The sequence below is a fragment of the Drosophila serrata genome, unplaced genomic scaffold, assembly GCF_035046125.1.
Source record: "Drosophila serrata isolate PLE 108 unplaced genomic scaffold, ASM3504612v1 contig_32, whole genome shotgun sequence".
Lineage (NCBI taxonomy): Eukaryota > Metazoa > Arthropoda > Insecta > Diptera > Drosophilidae > Drosophila > Drosophila serrata.
Genome location: NW_028256930.1, coordinates 358574 through 375453, shown reverse-complemented (window position 1 = coordinate 375453; position 16880 = coordinate 358574). Strand labels below are relative to the sequence as shown.

General features: G+C 43.3%; 3 protein-coding genes across 4 annotated transcripts; 1 reads left to right on the top strand and 2 right to left on the bottom strand.

Annotated features, from left to right (window-relative positions):
* Positions 1 to 164: 164 nt before the first annotated feature.
* Positions 165 to 2708, top strand: LOC110188502 (uncharacterized). Its single transcript, XM_020958238.2, has 5 exons — positions 165 to 340; positions 435 to 608; positions 865 to 1233; positions 1342 to 1610; positions 2085 to 2708. Exons 1-5 carry the CDS (start codon positions 307 to 309, stop codon positions 2352 to 2354), a joined length of 1116 nt encoding a protein of 371 aa, XP_020813897.2. The 5' UTR covers positions 165 to 306; the 3' UTR covers positions 2355 to 2708.
* On the bottom strand, positions 2698 to 9906 carry Gdh (glutamate dehydrogenase, mitochondrial). Of its 2 annotated transcripts, XM_020958219.2 has the most exons (6): positions 9397 to 9906; positions 4900 to 5334; positions 4518 to 4837; positions 4252 to 4456; positions 3838 to 3876; positions 2698 to 3386 (listed from the first exon to the last, which is right to left on the bottom strand). In XM_020958219.2, the coding sequence occupies exons 1-6, from the start codon at positions 9809 to 9811 to the stop codon at positions 3115 to 3117; spliced, it is 1686 nt and encodes a 561-aa protein (XP_020813878.1). In that variant the 5' UTR covers positions 9812 to 9906; the 3' UTR covers positions 2698 to 3114. The 2 variants fall into 2 exon arrangements, with proteins under 2 accessions (XP_020813878.1, XP_020813885.1); XM_020958226.2 differs by lacking the exon at positions 3838 to 3876.
* Positions 9907 to 10659: 753 nt separating this feature from the next.
* LOC110190983 (putative fatty acyl-CoA reductase CG5065) lies at positions 10660 to 16530 on the bottom strand. The gene is made up of 6 exons (XM_020961691.2): positions 16238 to 16530; positions 14087 to 14322; positions 12027 to 12421; positions 11723 to 11832; positions 11202 to 11652; positions 10660 to 11143 (listed from the first exon to the last, which is right to left on the bottom strand). The coding sequence occupies exons 2-6, from the start codon at positions 14306 to 14308 to the stop codon at positions 10726 to 10728; spliced, it is 1596 nt and encodes a 531-aa protein (XP_020817350.2). The 5' UTR covers positions 14309 to 14322; positions 16238 to 16530; the 3' UTR covers positions 10660 to 10725.
* Between the last annotated feature and the right edge of the window lie 350 nt (positions 16531 to 16880).

The following is a 16880-nucleotide window of genomic DNA, read 5'->3' as shown; positions in this document are numbered from 1 at the left end:
CTTATCGATGTGAACGTTCCGAATAAAATTATACACAATTTAAAAATAATAAAATATAACGTTTTTTTTTATTATTTTTTTTAATATAAGTAACTGATACCCTGTATTATCACTGATTATCTTTCTCCACCAATATTATTTAAAAATGTGGCTAAAAACATAGCACTGCTTTGAGGTATTTTCTCTGCATCAAAATACAGTCATACTATAAAAACAGCCAAACAACAAATAAAAAACCGCTCTACCCGCAAACAAATAAATCGCCTCGACTTGACTCATTTCGGTTGAATTTGTCGCGACTGCAGCATGTCTGAGAAGCCGACTGTTCTGATTTTGGGTGGTAAGTCATTCGGCTGCACAGCCTCCGACAGCGGCGCTGCCCCGCCCCTATTACATCCGCTTATCACCAACTGCATCGCTCTTGTGCCCCGCAGGCTGCGGCTTTATCGGACGCAACTTGGCCACTTATCTGCTGGAGAATGAACTGGCGCAGGAAATACGGATTGCCGATAAGACCCCTCCCCAAATGGCCTGGCTGAACGAGGAGCAGGCGCGGATCTTCGAGAGCGAGCGAGTGGAGTTCTGCAGCGCCAACTTAATAAATGCCGGTAGGTACCATCGCTTGTGTTAGGGTGACTCGCTTCGGGGAGGATATGGTGAAATCTTTGCAAGGTAACCTTTAACTTCCATAAAAGAAAAACAGAACAGCAATTAATGCTAAGATGGATTAAACCATCTCAGATAGAGAAAACCAAAAATGTACACAAAGATCATCCATGCTCGCTTTTCCTCAAAAAGCGAGGCACCCTAGTGCAGTTGCATCTCTAAACAGGTTCTAGAACTCTCCTCTTTGTGTTGCTGCAGCCTCTTGCAAGGCTGCCTTTGCACCACACCCCACGTCAGGCAGGGCCTGGGACATCGTCATCAACTGTGCAGCCGAGACGCGTGCCAACCAGGACGATGCTGTCTACAAGGAGGGCATTCTTAAGCTCAGCGTGAACTGCGCCAACGAGGCAGCCACACAGCGGGTGCGGCGCTACGTGGAGCTCAGCTCAGGATGTGTGAACAGCAGCGAAAAGACACCGCTGAAGGAGGACTGTAAGCTGGAGCCCTGGACGGGCGTGGCCCGGCAGAAGCTTAAGGTGGAGAAGGAGCTGGCAAACATGGAAGATCTCAACTATACGGTTGTTCGCTTGCCCGTGGTCTATGGCATTGGCGATAAGCGCTACTTGAGTGAGTTGTTGTTCGTCGTCGATAGCCGATAATTGATGTAATTGTCAGACGGGTGAAACCCGAGCTAATGACCACCCCACCACCCATCCCGTTCCGTTTCGTTCACAGTGCCTCGCATTATAATCGCTGCCATTTACAAATACCTCAACGAGACAATGAAGCTGCTGTGGAACGATGCCATGCGTCTGAATACGGTGCACGTATCGGATGTGTGCGCTGCCATTTGGCAATTGGCTCAGAGCCCCAAGACCGCCGGGCAGGTGTACAATATTGTCGATGATTCAGCTTCAACACAGGGCAGCATTAGCAACCTGTTGGTGGATATTTTCGACATCAATGTGGACTATTTTGGCATTGTCATGTCCAATTTGACAAAGGTAACTATTATTAATAATACTGGGCAACAATATAAACGCTAAACTGGTAGAGATGAGTAAAATGAATACCAACCAGTTCCATCTGATTCTTGTATAGTATAGAAAGTCTAAGATACTCGTTTATTGGATGCACACCCAAACAGATGAGTCAAAGTATCTACGTTTGTTATTGAACAAAATTTTAAACTTCATTATTCAGATTACGAATCTGTGTTAAAATAATGATAAACACTCTGAAATTTTATTTAAAACAAAAAAAAGCTCTGCCTATCTTAGCACAATATATGTACGCGTCATCTTATGGCTTCGGCAAGCGTCTATGGTTAGGGTTTTTGCATGTTAGCAGCCATTTTCGGGACATTCCCACTGTGTGTGTGCCGAGCACTGATTTAATTATATCATAACCTTACTCCGCATTACAGAGGGTAACCAACTGAAAGCCTACTAATTATTCATTTCGTTCTTTTGTCCCAGCTTTATCCCACGGACACTGTTGGCGAGATCAACGACAAGCATATGGCGCCCTGGGCCGAGATTTGCCAACGTAATGGCATTGACAACACCCCGCTGACACCATACCTCGATGAGGAGCAACTGCACCACAAGCACCTCTACTTGGATAACACGAAACTGAAAGACTTTGGCTATGTGCTGCAGCATCCGAAGCTCACGCGGGAGCTGCTCATGGAAATGATAAACGACTATGTGAAGCAGGAGCTGTTTCCAAAATCTTTGGTTCTCTGATACGCCGAACCACCTTTCTCTTGTGAGGTTGCACCAAGTTGACACGCACTCAGATCCGGAGTAGCTAGTAAGCAAAAATATTAGTTTTTTATAATTATACTCCTCTTCCAATTTGTATACGATACGGACACCCATGTACGCTGTGCTGTATCCCTCGGTCTTTTGCCACTAAAGTGTACTTATAGTATTATATATTATATATTTTTGATACATTCCAATCGATAAATCCATGTATACTCGTAGTTCATTATGTATATCAATGAGACTCAAAACACATCAGTTGTATTCCATTATGATCAGCTAAGTGGCCAACTCTCCCAATTGACAATTAAACCGGCACTTGTTTAGAGTTTAGTTTTCTGTATATTTGATTATTTTAAATGTTACGGCAACGGAGCGATCGTACGATAAACGTGACTGTGACTTGACGGTACGAGACGTTGCGATACATAATTGAAAATGCAATTGCTTCACTTTTAGACGCTCGATAAACTTACAAATTAGAGAAAATCAACAATAATAAGCTCGCAACTTGTTCAACTTAATACGAAACACGGGCGAAAGTTGGTTTTGTTAAAAAGAGTAATCCCAGCGGCCAGCTCCAATTGCCGTAGAATTACGTTTCTTGCATATCGGTTTTGTGACATTTTCCTCTACATAAGACGGCGGTGCATGGAGCAGTAGCAATAGTTATGCTCTTGAGTTCTTCGATTGCTTAATTAACTAGTTAAGAGTCTGGGGGCTAATCAGCACACTCGGCTTAGAAGGCCAGGCCGGCGTCGCGGTATGTGGTGAAGATCTTCTCGATGGAGTTGACATAGGCAGCGGTTCTCAGGTCCAGTCCCAGGTTGTACTTCATGGCCGTCTTCATGATGGCGCGCGCAGAACGCTCCATGGTGTAGTCCAGACCAGAGTGGACAATGTCCTTCTCAGAGGCACCGGAGATGCGCTTCTGGAACGACTCGGAGGGGGTCACGGGGATGCGACCGCCCACGCGGCCAAAGCGACGCTCCAGGGACTCTTGCACGGATTCTGCAGGACGACAGAGTGGATTGGGGGAAACAAGAACGAACAAAGCAATTAGTCGAGAGTGCCACACATGCTTCTAGGCTAACAGATACGGATATATCACAAGAATTAATGCCACCAAAGAACTACAGAGATTGGGGTTAGAGAGATTGGTTTAAAGCATCGGATTTCTGGGTTCCAAATATTAGTTATTCTGATTCTCATGATATTGAGATGGTAATGCATACAAGAAAATTAAATAAAATATTTACGAGTACAGAACATAACAGACAAAAATGAAATCAAAGCTTCGGGACTAACTACATTAATGTGTCTGGGTTACAAATGAGCTGAAAATGTTTTCTTTTTTAGGAATGTACTTTATAAATGTGTAGGATTATTCGGTTTTGGTTTTCTTTGGGATTGATATATGGGTGGAAAGTAAACGAAAAGAATTATTAATAATAAAATGTACCGTCGTTAATGATTCTTTCAATTGACTGTTGGACTGAGGCTACAGTTGGCGATAGAGAAACGGAAAAAAGAAGAAGATAAACAACGAATTACTTAGATGATACTTCACAAAATTAAATCCTAGAGAGTTTTTGGTTTGGTTTGGTGTCGGTGGATAGGATCGAAAGGTATAGAGATAAAGATAATCGAAATTTGGAAAAGAAGAACCAAGTTTAAGATCTGAACCAATCTGGGAAGAGCAAATGCTGGGCAGAGCAAGCGCTTTTCTTTGTCTCGGGTTTCGTATTCTCTAAATCATAGCATAATAATTAATTCCATAAACCGATTAATGAAATGGCATGAGATCAATGAGCCGAGAGAGATAGATAGAAAGAAGGATAGAAAGAGAGAGTTCTGAAATGGATATAGAACTTACCGAGCAGGTGGTAGTTGGACTCGCGCTCATACTTGAAGGTCAGGCGACCGTATGAGACATGGTTCAGGTTCTTCAGCCACTCGAAGAAGGAGACGGTGACACCACCGGCATTGATGTACAGATCGGGGATGACCAGGATGTTGCGTTCGATCAGGATCTTGTCGGCAGCAGGGGTGGTGGGGCCGTTGGCAGCCTCGGCAATGATCTAAAAGGTTAAAAAGTTAAATGTTAATTTATAGGTTTCCAGCTCCTCGAAGTTCACTTACCTTAGCTTGGATACGGTTGGCATTCTCGCTGGTGATGACCTTCTCAACGGCAGCTGGAATGAAGATGTCGCACTTCTCGAACATGAGGTTCTCGCCCTCATAGGGCTTGGCATTCTGGTAGCCCACAATAGTGCCGTGCTCGTTCTTGTAGTCCTCCAGCAGCTTGGGGTCAATACCCTCGGGGTTGAACAGGGTTCCGTCGTGCTCGATCACACCGATGCAGGTGGCGCCGGCGCGGGTCAGGTAGCGGGTGGTGTGCAGGCCCACATTACCGAAGCCCTGGACGATGAAGGTCTTGCCGCCCCAGCCGGGAGTGGTGCCTGCGAAAAAGGAGAGATTTTAAGTCATACAAATTACTTAATAAAGCTTCAGTGCCACTCACCGATCTGGCTCATGTAGTTGGCCTCGTTGATGAAGTTCTCCAGGCCGTGGAAGACACCGCGACCGGTGGCCGACACGCGTCCGTGGATACCGCCCTGGTTGATGGGCTTGCCAGTAACACAGGCATGGGCATTGATGTCCAGATGACCGATGGTCTTGGCGTAGGTATCGGCAATCCAGGACATCTCACGCTCGCCAGTGCCCATATCGGGGGCTGGCACATCGACGCCGGGTCCAATGAAGCCCTTCTTGGCCAACTCAAGGGTGAAGCGGCGCGTGATCTTCTCCAGCTCGTGCTCGGAGTACTCCTTCGGGTTGATCTTCAGGCCGGCCTTAGCACCGCCGAATGGCACATCCACGCAGGCGCACTTGAAGGTCATCAGGGCGGACAGGGCTTTGACCTCATCGCGTGACACGTCCAACGAGAAGCGAATACCTGCCGGGCGAAAGAAGAAGGGTGAGAAGGTTGCATAAGTACATTACGTATACGACAGGTGTACAGAACTGGGCGACGACCTTGCTGCTGCAGCTTTCATTTTTGGCCTACATCCAACTGACGAGTGCCAGAAATAGACGGAAACTACACGAATTCCTCGCGGAAAGCAAAAGTTTTCCTCGAATCGATGATACAATTGAACATTCTATGGCTGGCTTTTTCGAGCACGTGAGCCCTCTAGAAAATCGCTGCATCTGGCAGAAGTGGGGAAACCTTTCCACTTCCACCGATGGCGCAACAGCCACAAGACCAAGACCCACAATAAAACCTGTTGGCTCTTATCTTTATTTGCTTGGCACATTTAATTTCGTTGATAGCTTTAAGGAAGTTTAGATTAGATAACCCCCGACAATTCGGTTTCATTTTGTTGCGTGTAATTCGAATTTAATAAGCTGGAACATGCTTGTAAAATCCCGAAAGATCAAAGAGTACTTAGTTTATAGATCGATATATGGTTTTTTTTATGGTAGGGAACAAGTTCCATTTAAATGACTCACGGGTTGTGTTCACAGAATTAATGATTTCCCCATTCGTGGGACGAGCCCCCGAAAAAACAAGTCTATAAAAATACAAATTAGCTTAGTTGTTTCGATTTAACTTTAGATTGTGTTGCTAAGCCAAAAAAAAACTCAATATCATGAATCGAAATAAGTTCTTGGCTTTATCAACTGTGGTGCGAATCTTCTATGAGGCTCGGCAACTGGAATCTATAAACAAAAATACAATGAGTTTACGAATTTGCAAATTACAAATCATTAATCTGACTGGTATTTATTTTTTTAGTAGAAAATTGTCTGGGCTTATAGAACATTTCCATGCTTCGATAAAGGCAAGAAATGTATATTCTAAAGGTAAACATGTAAACAACCTAAAAATATCTTGTTTTGGTGGGGTTTTTAATTTATAGTTCTTTAAGAAAAAAAGAGCTATTTGTTTTCTTAAAAAAGAAATTATAAATTCCTAAATGCGAAGGCTCTTAGAGTCTATTTCCCCATAAGATTTGTATATATATTAAATGTCTTGAAAGAATATAGAAAATATTACTATAATCTTCTAGATCGTCTTCTAAAAAGATCATATTCTTATAAAACATAATGAAGGGCATCTAATGGGTATCTTCGATTCGGAACTCGGTGACTTTGGCCTTCTGTTAAGCCGCAAAATCGAATCGAACCAAACTGCGAACCAGAGTCAAGCTGGAAATGGGGGCTTTTGCTGACTTGACTGTACCCAAACCGCTTGACGACAGCGATGACGACGAAGCCCTCTCTATTTCTTTTCGCTTATGTTTACCATAAAACACATAAAACACAAAAAAATACAAAAAAACGGCAGAGTGGAGAACACAAACAGCGAATAGTAGAAGCAGAAATGTGAAATGCCAGAAGTCCGGCAGCAACCGGCTTTATCAGGCGACTTGTTTTCGTTTTTGTGTGTGTTTTTCGGCTAGAAGCATTTGAAAACTCATAAAGAATAAACCCAGAAAATGAATCTATTAATGTCCGTCTGTACCGCTGCCTCAGGCGCTTATACAATCAGTGTGCGATAACAACACATTTGGGGGGCTCGATCGTGTGTATATAGCCACGTCTATATCGCCTATATGTATCTATCATCCCCCCATTGGCAACAGGCGGTGGGGCGATCTTTCCACTTTCGGCACAGGCCAAACCGGTTGCCTCAGCCGGTCAGCTGACCAGCAAATTCTACGCCATATGATTAGAATGCCGAGTGCAAAAGCTGTGAAATCTCTTTTCCAAAGGGGCCTTGACGCCCTGCCAAGAACCGCAATCTCTATGTTGGGATAAGATATGAACGGAAGTGACGCATATGGGAGGAACGCACACCCCCAGCTGAGATCAGGTGTTCCATCGTGATCAACTTCTTAACAACTTGGTTAAACTAGATCTTGATCTTTAGAGGTAAAGCCTGGCCCCTTCAGTAAGACACGATTGACACAGATTTTTGCATATAGTACATTGTAGGAGAGAACGACGTTTCGAGTACAACTCTCGAGGGGAAACGCATTTGTCAATAAGACAACTGCCAAGTACTTGTGGGAAATGCTATTTACTCGACAATGTTTGCTTGTGTGTGCACACACTTGTCGTGACAACTGTACGTATTTACATATATAGTGGCGATAGGGCGGAAGGTTTTACACTATCAGTACTGTTGAACTGTCGCCCAGCCCCAAGTATTTATATTTTGCTGATTCCCTGGGCTTGTTCATCGCTTATGATGACTTGTCGTGGGGCAATTAATGCTCGAACCCCTTGATTCAGTTCATTGGCATAGAAAGTGTACTCTAGACCAGATCGAATCAGTTTTGAATAGTCTCTTTTAATGGGTACAGTGGGCTGTGTACAGCTTGTGACTGTGATGCGTCATATTTACTCTCTTCAATTGGAGTTTTTTTTTCGGCGCAACGTGACTGTCACGTGAACAAAAGCCCAGATCTGATGGATCAGACACCCCGAGAGCAAATTGAAACCAGTTTTGCAGACGCCACACAAAAAACAGCTTTCAGAATTGAAATAAAACGAAACGAAGTTCGCGGCGCGGCGGCTTTCAAAAAGGCAATTTAGCCGAAATTCGAGACCAGAGACCGGAGACCGGAGAATGAGGGGACACTGAATGTGCTCAGAATGTATTAAACAATTAACAGTTAACTGGCAGATGCATCAGCAGAAATTAGCATTAATTAGAGCATGGCCAGTGCCAAAATGGTAGCCATTAAACACCGAGACCCCTGTGTACTAAGTAAATAAACAAACTAGCCAACTTTTAGCACCTCCAAAATAGTAGCAGAAGTCATATTTAAGTGAATCATTAACAAGACTCTCCTAGTAACAGTCTGTTTACAACTATTGGGACCAATGCCAGAGACCACATGATCCCCGGAATCGAATCGGGAATCGAAAACAAGAGCGTAAAGGCCGAACTAAGGAGCGTGGCAATAATCGTAAACAACAAATTGTTGGTAAGGGGCAGGGCATTTTTCGGCTGTTTTTTGTTTTTCTATTTTTGCGCATAGCCAAGGTCAGAAGATAAGCTTTCGTTGTCAAGTATTTTTCACTATTTTTTTTTTGGCATTTGATAAGCAAACTGAAATGATTCTATTATTAATTATGCGAGACACTGTACAGAACACCAGAATTCGGAGCAAACACTTCCCTGACAACAAGGGGGGCGTACTTTATGGATTTTATTTTCTGGCCCCACTGTGCGGCAACGTCGACGCCGTTCTCATTTCAATTAGAAAGCAAAACAATATATAGAGGCACAAGCACAAAGTTTCATTAAAAATAGCAACCGAGCCAAAGGAAAAACATAAAACAAACACGGGCGAGAGCGCAGACATCAGAATGAAATCGAAATAAATTTGCCAGCTCGAAAATTATAAAAATGTGCGAAAAACAAGGCGACCAACCGAGACATCTGTGTTTTTTTTTAAGGAAAGGTGCTAGTGGCACACTTGAAGGGTTTGGAAATCAAATGGAGGCACGTGTAACTGCGTTCTGACCCTTATGCAACCCCAGAAAAGAAGGCAATGCCCGCCCACTGGGAGGGAGGCCGGTCACAATAACGTAAACAAAACAGGCGGCAGAACATGCGCAAAGCCAAGGGGAAGGGGATTTGTCTACTCTCGGCTGTTACATAACTCGGAAAAGGAAAATGCCAAGACATAATGGGAAAAAAAACCAAACGAAAAATCGATTTTGCAATGAGCAACAAACTGCTGTTTTGGGTATATGGAAATTGAGCTTAAGTAGACATATTTATGGCCAGAGAATAAAGTATTATTCAATGTGTTTTGTTCGGGAAAAAAGCTCGAAAGTTAAGGAATTTTTAAACATATTGTATAGTTTGTTTGCATTTAAATATCTCACAAAAAAAGACTACATTTTGGCTTTAAATATGTAAAGGGGAAGTCCCCTTCCCTACAACTAAAAATCCCAAATACCAAGCTTATTTTGGAAACCCCTTTCGAGTACTTGCCTCCCTTGGTGGGCGTCTTGTGGGTGCTGTGCTGGGCCCTGTAGCCGGTGATCATCTCGTAGTTGCCGGCATCACGGCGCAGGGGGAAGGCGATCTCGATGATGTGGTCGCAGGGCTGCATCAGCATGAGGATGCCCTTAACCTTCTGCTTCTTCTCGTCGCGGGTCATCTTGCCCTTCATGTCATCCACCAGCGACTCCTCGGCGATTTGGCAGCCACGGTGGAAGAAGTACTCGACCATGTCGAAGAAGCGGGGATCCTTGGCAGTGGGCACATCCTTGAGGCGGTCGGGAATCTGGTGCTCGGAGGCATAGCCGCGCGAGTGCATCACGGCGGTGGGCAGGGCCTTGGCCAGCGTGGTCAGCTCCTGCTGGCGCATGGCGCCCTGGCGGGCCAGACTCTTCAGGTGATACATGCTGCTCTTCTGGGTTCTAACTGGGTTCCTCCTGCTATCTGCTGTGTTGGCTCCGCTGCTCAACAACCGCTCACTACTCGACGCCGCACCGAATTGAACGTTTTCGGCCTTTTTCTCGCCATTTCTTTCATTTCCACTCGCCCTGCGCCGACGTCGCCAGAGCTTTCGGTCACTTAGTGGGAGAACGCGTCGCTCATTAAGCTCAAGAGTAGGGTTGCCAGGTGTTTGAAAAATATCGCGCAAATTTTCGGAAGTTGAAAAGATATTTTATCTTTAAAATATCTGCATAAATATAATACAGTTTATATTGATAAATTCTTTAAAGTGAAGTGATTTTAAACTTACTAAATTATAAATTAAAATACAATTTTTAAATTAGTGCTTTAAAGCTGCACCAGTGCCCGCTTGAAACGCCTGATGTCGGATATTCGTTGCCAGGGAGAGATAAGAAGGCGACAGGTGTTATCGGTCTACGTTCACGTTTTTCTTTGACACGCAGATTAGACTTGGATTTATTATCTGGAGCAGAGTGTCAAAAGTTGGTAATTGATATGGATTTAGGTATTGCTTAATAAGAGAGATATACATCAACACAGGAAGTTATTAGCTTCGTTTAAATAATATATTTCACTTTCTTAAAAACATCATTTCTTTATTCTTTATAAATTTCCATGAACGTAACGTTGTTTTCAATTCAAATTGCGATAGCTCCCACTCCTTTAGTGTTGGTTAAGTTCGGAGCAGATAGCTTTGCGACAGTGTTGATCAACTCACGCATTAAGCTCAAAATTGTTCCCAAGACCGGAACCAGTTCCCAACAGTCAAAATTCAAATTCAAAAAGGCAACCTTTAGTTTACTTAAAAACAAACAAAATCTTGTGGACTATATTTGAAGAACATAATTATAAACAAAGTTATGCATGTACTGTGCTGTTTCGGTCGTGGTAAATGTTGCTAAGCGAGGACCGAATGAATGCGTCGCTTCGCTCCACGAAGCTATCCAAGTGGGACCACAGGAACCAGAAGAGCAGGCCCCAGAACAGCACCTTGCTCACCCAATCCAGGATGTAGAGGCGCCGCAGTACCTTACGAGCATGGGCCAGGGTGGCCTCGCTCTCGCCCAGAATGTAGGTTCGCATACCCACGATGTAGTTGCTGATGTACGTCTCCCAGTTCACCTGACTCACTGAGGTGTCGAAATAGACCTGGTCGATGTTGTTCAGCTGACTACTCATCTCCTGGAAGCGCTCATTCCGGAACTCCCACTCCTTGGTTGTGTAATACTGCAGCAGCTTTAGGCCCATCGATACCTTGCGTTGCACGTTCACCAAACTGAAAGGAAAGGACCACTGTTTACTAATCCCATTTAGCTCATAAAGATTCCACTTACAATGGCTTGTGACCGAAGATGAGCAGCCAAAAGTCGATAAAGTAGGCGGGCAGATAGTGGAAAAAGATCACGCAGAAGAGGTGATGGTAGTAGTTCTTCTTTATCGATCCGCCTGGATACCAAAGTGCAAAGCTAAGTGGCGTCTTGTAGAAGAAGCGGCGTCCCGTCTCGATGCTATCGCCCCAGGACATGAGGGCCTTGCTGGAGATGCACAGGTTGCAGAACTCCACACCGGTTTGCTTCTCACCCTTCTCCTCGCTGGCCTTGCCCCGCTGATAGCCGCACAGGATCATGCCATTGATGGCCTTGTCCACCGGTATTACTGTGGAGGCATATTCCGGGTTGCAGTGCATCGACCGGATCACACCGCGGGCGGCACCAATCATTAGGCCAGTGGGTCCATTCACTCCCTCAATCCAGCCGGGCAATGGCTCGTGGATAGCGGCCGTCACTACAAATGGTTTTATTTTCATTTTTTTGTTAATAAAGCAATTAACCAGACCAGATACTTGGCTACGTACCGATCGAGGGCCGTGTGATGATTATGGGCAGCTTATTGTTGTATCTGCAAATTAAATCTTCCGACAGTGCCTTGCTGTAAGCGTACGTGTTCGGTAAGCCATTTAATAATCTGGAAAAAAGAGTCCAAAGAACTGGTTATTGAGTGCCAAGGTGCAAGGAAAATGACTAGTTGTTTATTCTGCATAATATTTAATTGAGAACTATAAGTATTTTGTTCTTAAAAGAATGTCTGAGTTTTAAATGTAGCTAATTATATTTTATATTATAACGTATAATATTTATTTGTATTAAAAAGCCACTTACTTGGGAGTTATCTCTGCTAGTGCAGCATCGTCCATTGTCTCCACCATTTCGATAATGGAAAATGGATTCTGTGGAGCCGGATAGGCGCGTTCCTCCAGCACACTCTCGTTGCACTGGCAATAGGAGGTGGACACATGGACCAGTGCCTGCAGGTGGCTCATACGCTCGGCCAGGCGAAGTACCTTCAGGGTGCCCACCACATTCATCATGACCATCGGCCGTAGCGGCTGGTCGAAGCGCACGTTGGCCGCACAGTGGAACACCACCTCGACGTTGGAGGCAAGTGTGTTGGTGTCATTGGCGCTCAGGCCAAGGTCTGGCTCCAGCAGATCGCCCTTTACGACGCGCACCTTGTCCACGATATCGGGATTCTTCTCCAGCAGCTTGCTAAAGATCTGCAATGGTCAATGGTTAGTGGTTAGTTTGGATTCGAGGGGCGGTACCGCAAGTGAGCTTCATTAGTTAAGTGTCATGGCGTTTGGAATTGCAGCTCGGAGTCGGAGTTTCGGATTCGGACTACGTTGCGGCTGGCTAGAATCGCCTAATGGGCCATGTCGCAGGTTTAAGCGTCGTCTTAACGTCCAACAATTAAGAGTCATTGTAATTTTAGGATTTTTTCAACCAATAATGATCACCTTGACTTATAAACACCATGGATGTGGTTGTGGCTTTGGCAGCTACTGTGAGTGGGTCGGCTTTGTTGGCTCTACGTACGTAACACCAGATTTCTGTGCGATAATTTTGGTAATTTGGCGGGAATTCGGAGGGCATACTTGGAATATTAGCTGGGCTGCTTCAGTTTCATTTTATGATGCATCATTATACAGAACTTGTAGCTCAGTTTATGTACGAGTTTAGATTTTGTCAAGCTTGGAAACTTGAAGGGGAAATTATGGCTATCGGACGTTGGGCAAGGTCAGTGTAATGACACTAGATGCTAACATACTTCTTATGTTAAATCATAAATTAAGCAGCATTTTAGAGGGAGTATTTCGAGTATTGGAAGAAATAAAGAACACTGCCTTTGTCTCTAACTCTTTAATTCTATTTCTCGGCCTCTCTCTCTCTCTCTCTTCCTCACACTCTCTTGCTCCCTCTTTGGCTCCCTCTTTCCCTCCTTCTTTGGCTCGATATGTAAGTCTCTTCCTCTCTGGGCAACTCTTTCTCTATAACTCTCTCTGCCTCTCAAGAGCTAACTCTTTCTCTCTTGCTCTCACTTTCTCTGTTCTCTTTAGTCGGTGACTATAAATACAGGGTACTGCCTACGTACCAACCTCATTCTGTCCGCGGCCTCCCCACTGCTTACATCTCTGGTGATAGTGATAGTGATTGCCCTTCGACCCCAAAAATATCACCTAGCCAATGCAATACGTCTGGATAACCAGGAAGAAGCTCACTTCGATGATTTAATGATATAATTTATAATTTAATTTCAATATACAAGGGTAAATAAACTTAGTTTCCTTTCTTGTTTTTAAATAAAACTTGTAAAGTATATAAATATAATGGCATTTGCCTAATAATTACAAGTTCCAAGCTTTTCTAAAATTTCATATACAAACTTAACTAGGAAGCTGAATGAATTATGAAATTAATAACTCTTCGAGCAGCTTCATCGTTGTTTTTTCTAACTAACGCAATAATAATTTCGCAGAGGTCGTGTTGCAATCCATAATTGATAAATTGAGTTAATAAAAAACCCCGCCAAATCAATATGTTTTCTTGGTTTAAGTATTGTTTTTTTTTATAGAAATGCCGAATAGCCGCAGATTATCGTTATTATTTTTAATAACCTGGTATTTACTACATGAAACACAGCTGGTGCGACCCAAAGGTTCCCCCCGAGATTCCTAGAAATTTAATGCGCTCGAATGCAGTGAGCATTGCCATTAAGCATACGACACGTGGTGCAGCGGAGAGAGGCACTTTAAGTAGACGCTAATTAAGCTACTTATGGGTGGGTCATATTTACGAGTCATAAATAATTGCAATTACAGCACTTAAAAATGGAATGCTTGATTTCCGATTAAGATCGGACAATTCCCATGGATTAAACTCACCACACACTTGAAGTACTGTTCCTTGCGAACACTGGGATCGACTCCCTTCTTGGTGCGTATCAACAAATAGATGACGTTCAGGTCCCCACAGCTACGTAGAAGTTTCTCCACTAGAACTTTGCCCATAAATCCGGTGGCTCCGGTGATAAGGATGGTTTTGTTGGCATAAAACTTGGCAATCTCAGACTCGCCGCATTCGGCATCGCTCCGCAGTATGTCCATAGTTAGTCAGCTATCTGAAATCGATTAAATCGGTTAAATTCTTATATTTAAAAAAATATTCTAATTTCAAGCACAACTTTTTCCAAAGTAAAATAAAGAATTCTTTGACATTTCAGACACAAATTAATAGCTACCTATTAATATCCGCTTTATTGTAAGTATATAATTATAGTCGGCTGATGTATCATTAGATCTTGTAAAGCAATGACCGGAACCGTCGGTACATCCCTCAAGTACTGGGAATTAATTACCGATATTCAAGAATCTAATACTATATTACGTACTATCTGTAAATGCCTGATTCCCTACGGAATGTTAAGGGCCAACTAAATATGCATAAATTGGCTTAAGGTAGCGACAATGAGGTGGCGTTACAACCTTTTTATTTTCAAGATCGCATTTGTTGGCCATTTGTTTGTCTAACCTACTCCGGCCAAGATTCTTGTTCAATGTCAGCGCCGGATACTGATGAAATACGATGGCACAGCCGTGCAGAGAGACAACAGTGGACAGTAATGTTGACCAACCGCGTGTAATTGCCGTGGCCAAATGGGATTGGGATTTTCGGAGTTGCTTCCCCACTCCCCCGGGGTGAAGTACCCCATGCCCATGCTCCGGCATTACACCTTCCCATCCACACCTCGCACATCATCATCAACTGTTTATGTTGGTAAACAGCGACAAGTTTAAAGACCTGTTAGCGACCACCGTTTGTCTGTTTGCTTATCACATTTGGAAAGTGTTTACGCCGCAATGGGTTAATGTCTGTCTTATTGCTTTATTTTGTGTGTGTTGTTTTTTTATACACATATTGTTTTTTTTGGGTCTTGAGTGTGTGCATTAGGCTTGAGCAATTCGAGTGCGGGTGGAAGACAAAGCAATTAGCCAAGATGCCGTGGGGTTAAAGTGTAGTGTTTACTCCATGCATTAAATACCTCTGCATTGTATTCTCGTTTAATGGCCATTTTAATTAGCGTTTCTTTAAGGGTTTTTAATGCTTCAAGTTAAGGAGCTCATATCTTATATGTAACAGTATTAAAAAAAAGTGGAAATCACCTTAAAAAAAACAAGAGTTGGGGAAGAATTTCGTTGGAATAATGACGAAGAAACGCAAATTTATTTCAAAATGTTAACATAAATTATGCAACCATAATTATACTTGAATGAAAATTCTTTTAAAACAATATTGCATTTCCCAAACTTTCTATAAAGAGTCTATATAAAGATTGTTTAATTTCTTTAATTTAATAAGGATTTGCTTTTAAACCCATTCGAGTTTATTGCAACAAAATATTTCAACATTTTACAAGCTCTAATAAGTTGAAATAAGAATTTATCGTCATTTTTTGTAAGCTTTTATATATTTTTATTTCACAATAATCAGTATACTTTTTTTAACCAATCGATTTAGAGTTGGTTTCCACAGGAAAAGTTTCCTTTTAAATTACAAACTGTATTTCGCCATAGCGTTTGCATTATGCATGAGCCAAAAACACAAAGAGGTATTTCCTTTGGCGTCCATTCATTTTCCTTGATTCGTTTTCTTGCGTTGGCCAAACAAAAGACTTAAGACACGAACTGGCGGCAAGTCTATGTGATTCTGATGCCTGCCTTCGTTTCCATTTACATTGCATTAGATTTTCATCAGCATGTCATTGTTAGAGTTATAGTTTTCCCCACTATGGCACACACTATATCATTTCCTGAACACACTTTATCACGTAACTCCCGAGGAACGCAAATTATGACATTCGCACACTTTTCGCTTGCAACCACAATTATTTACTTTGGATTTCTTTCGCTTATTTCGGCGTAAATTGCAATTGTAAACACACACACTGGGCCAAAGGTCACACACTATGGGGGGAACCATTTAAGATGGCCTATTGGGCACCTATTAGCACCTCGCTCCCCAGATTTCCAACTCACTTCTCAGGCGTGTGTTTTGGTGACGACGGTGACTGGCGAATCTCTCGCGTGGAGTGACTTGGCGTGGAGAGGAGTGATGTTGACGGTCTCGAATTGATTCGGTTAAAAACTCAGCGGCAACTGAATTGAAATCGGGCAATTGGCTTTAAGTTATACTCGGGCTGAAAAGGAAACTCGCCGCTGCTGCGTCGCGTCGCTGCTTGGCCAGCACACACACACACACCGGCCGCTGGTGTTCTGTGAACGTGTGCGCGGCCAGGTGTGTTCGTGCCTCTGCTTTCCGGGTTGCACTTACCCGTAAGATGAGCTAGCCCTCAGACAACGGCCTGCAAAACAAACAACAACAAAATAATAAAAATAAAACTAAAGAAATCACTGACCATTACACTCGAAATTGAAGCCAATTAAACGGCACTTAATCATCTTCAAGTCGAGCAAGGGCACTGCTAATGGGGGCTCCCGGGCTCCAAGACAGTCTGGCAACACTACCAAAAGCCCAATGCAAAAATTCCCCCTTGGCTGCAAAATATACAAATACAAAAAATAATAATATCAGGAGCCCCGACCAAACCAAGGCCAGCCACTTGAGGTGGCCCTAAAAAACTGCATGTCATCCATGGCAGCAAAACAGATGCATAAAAAC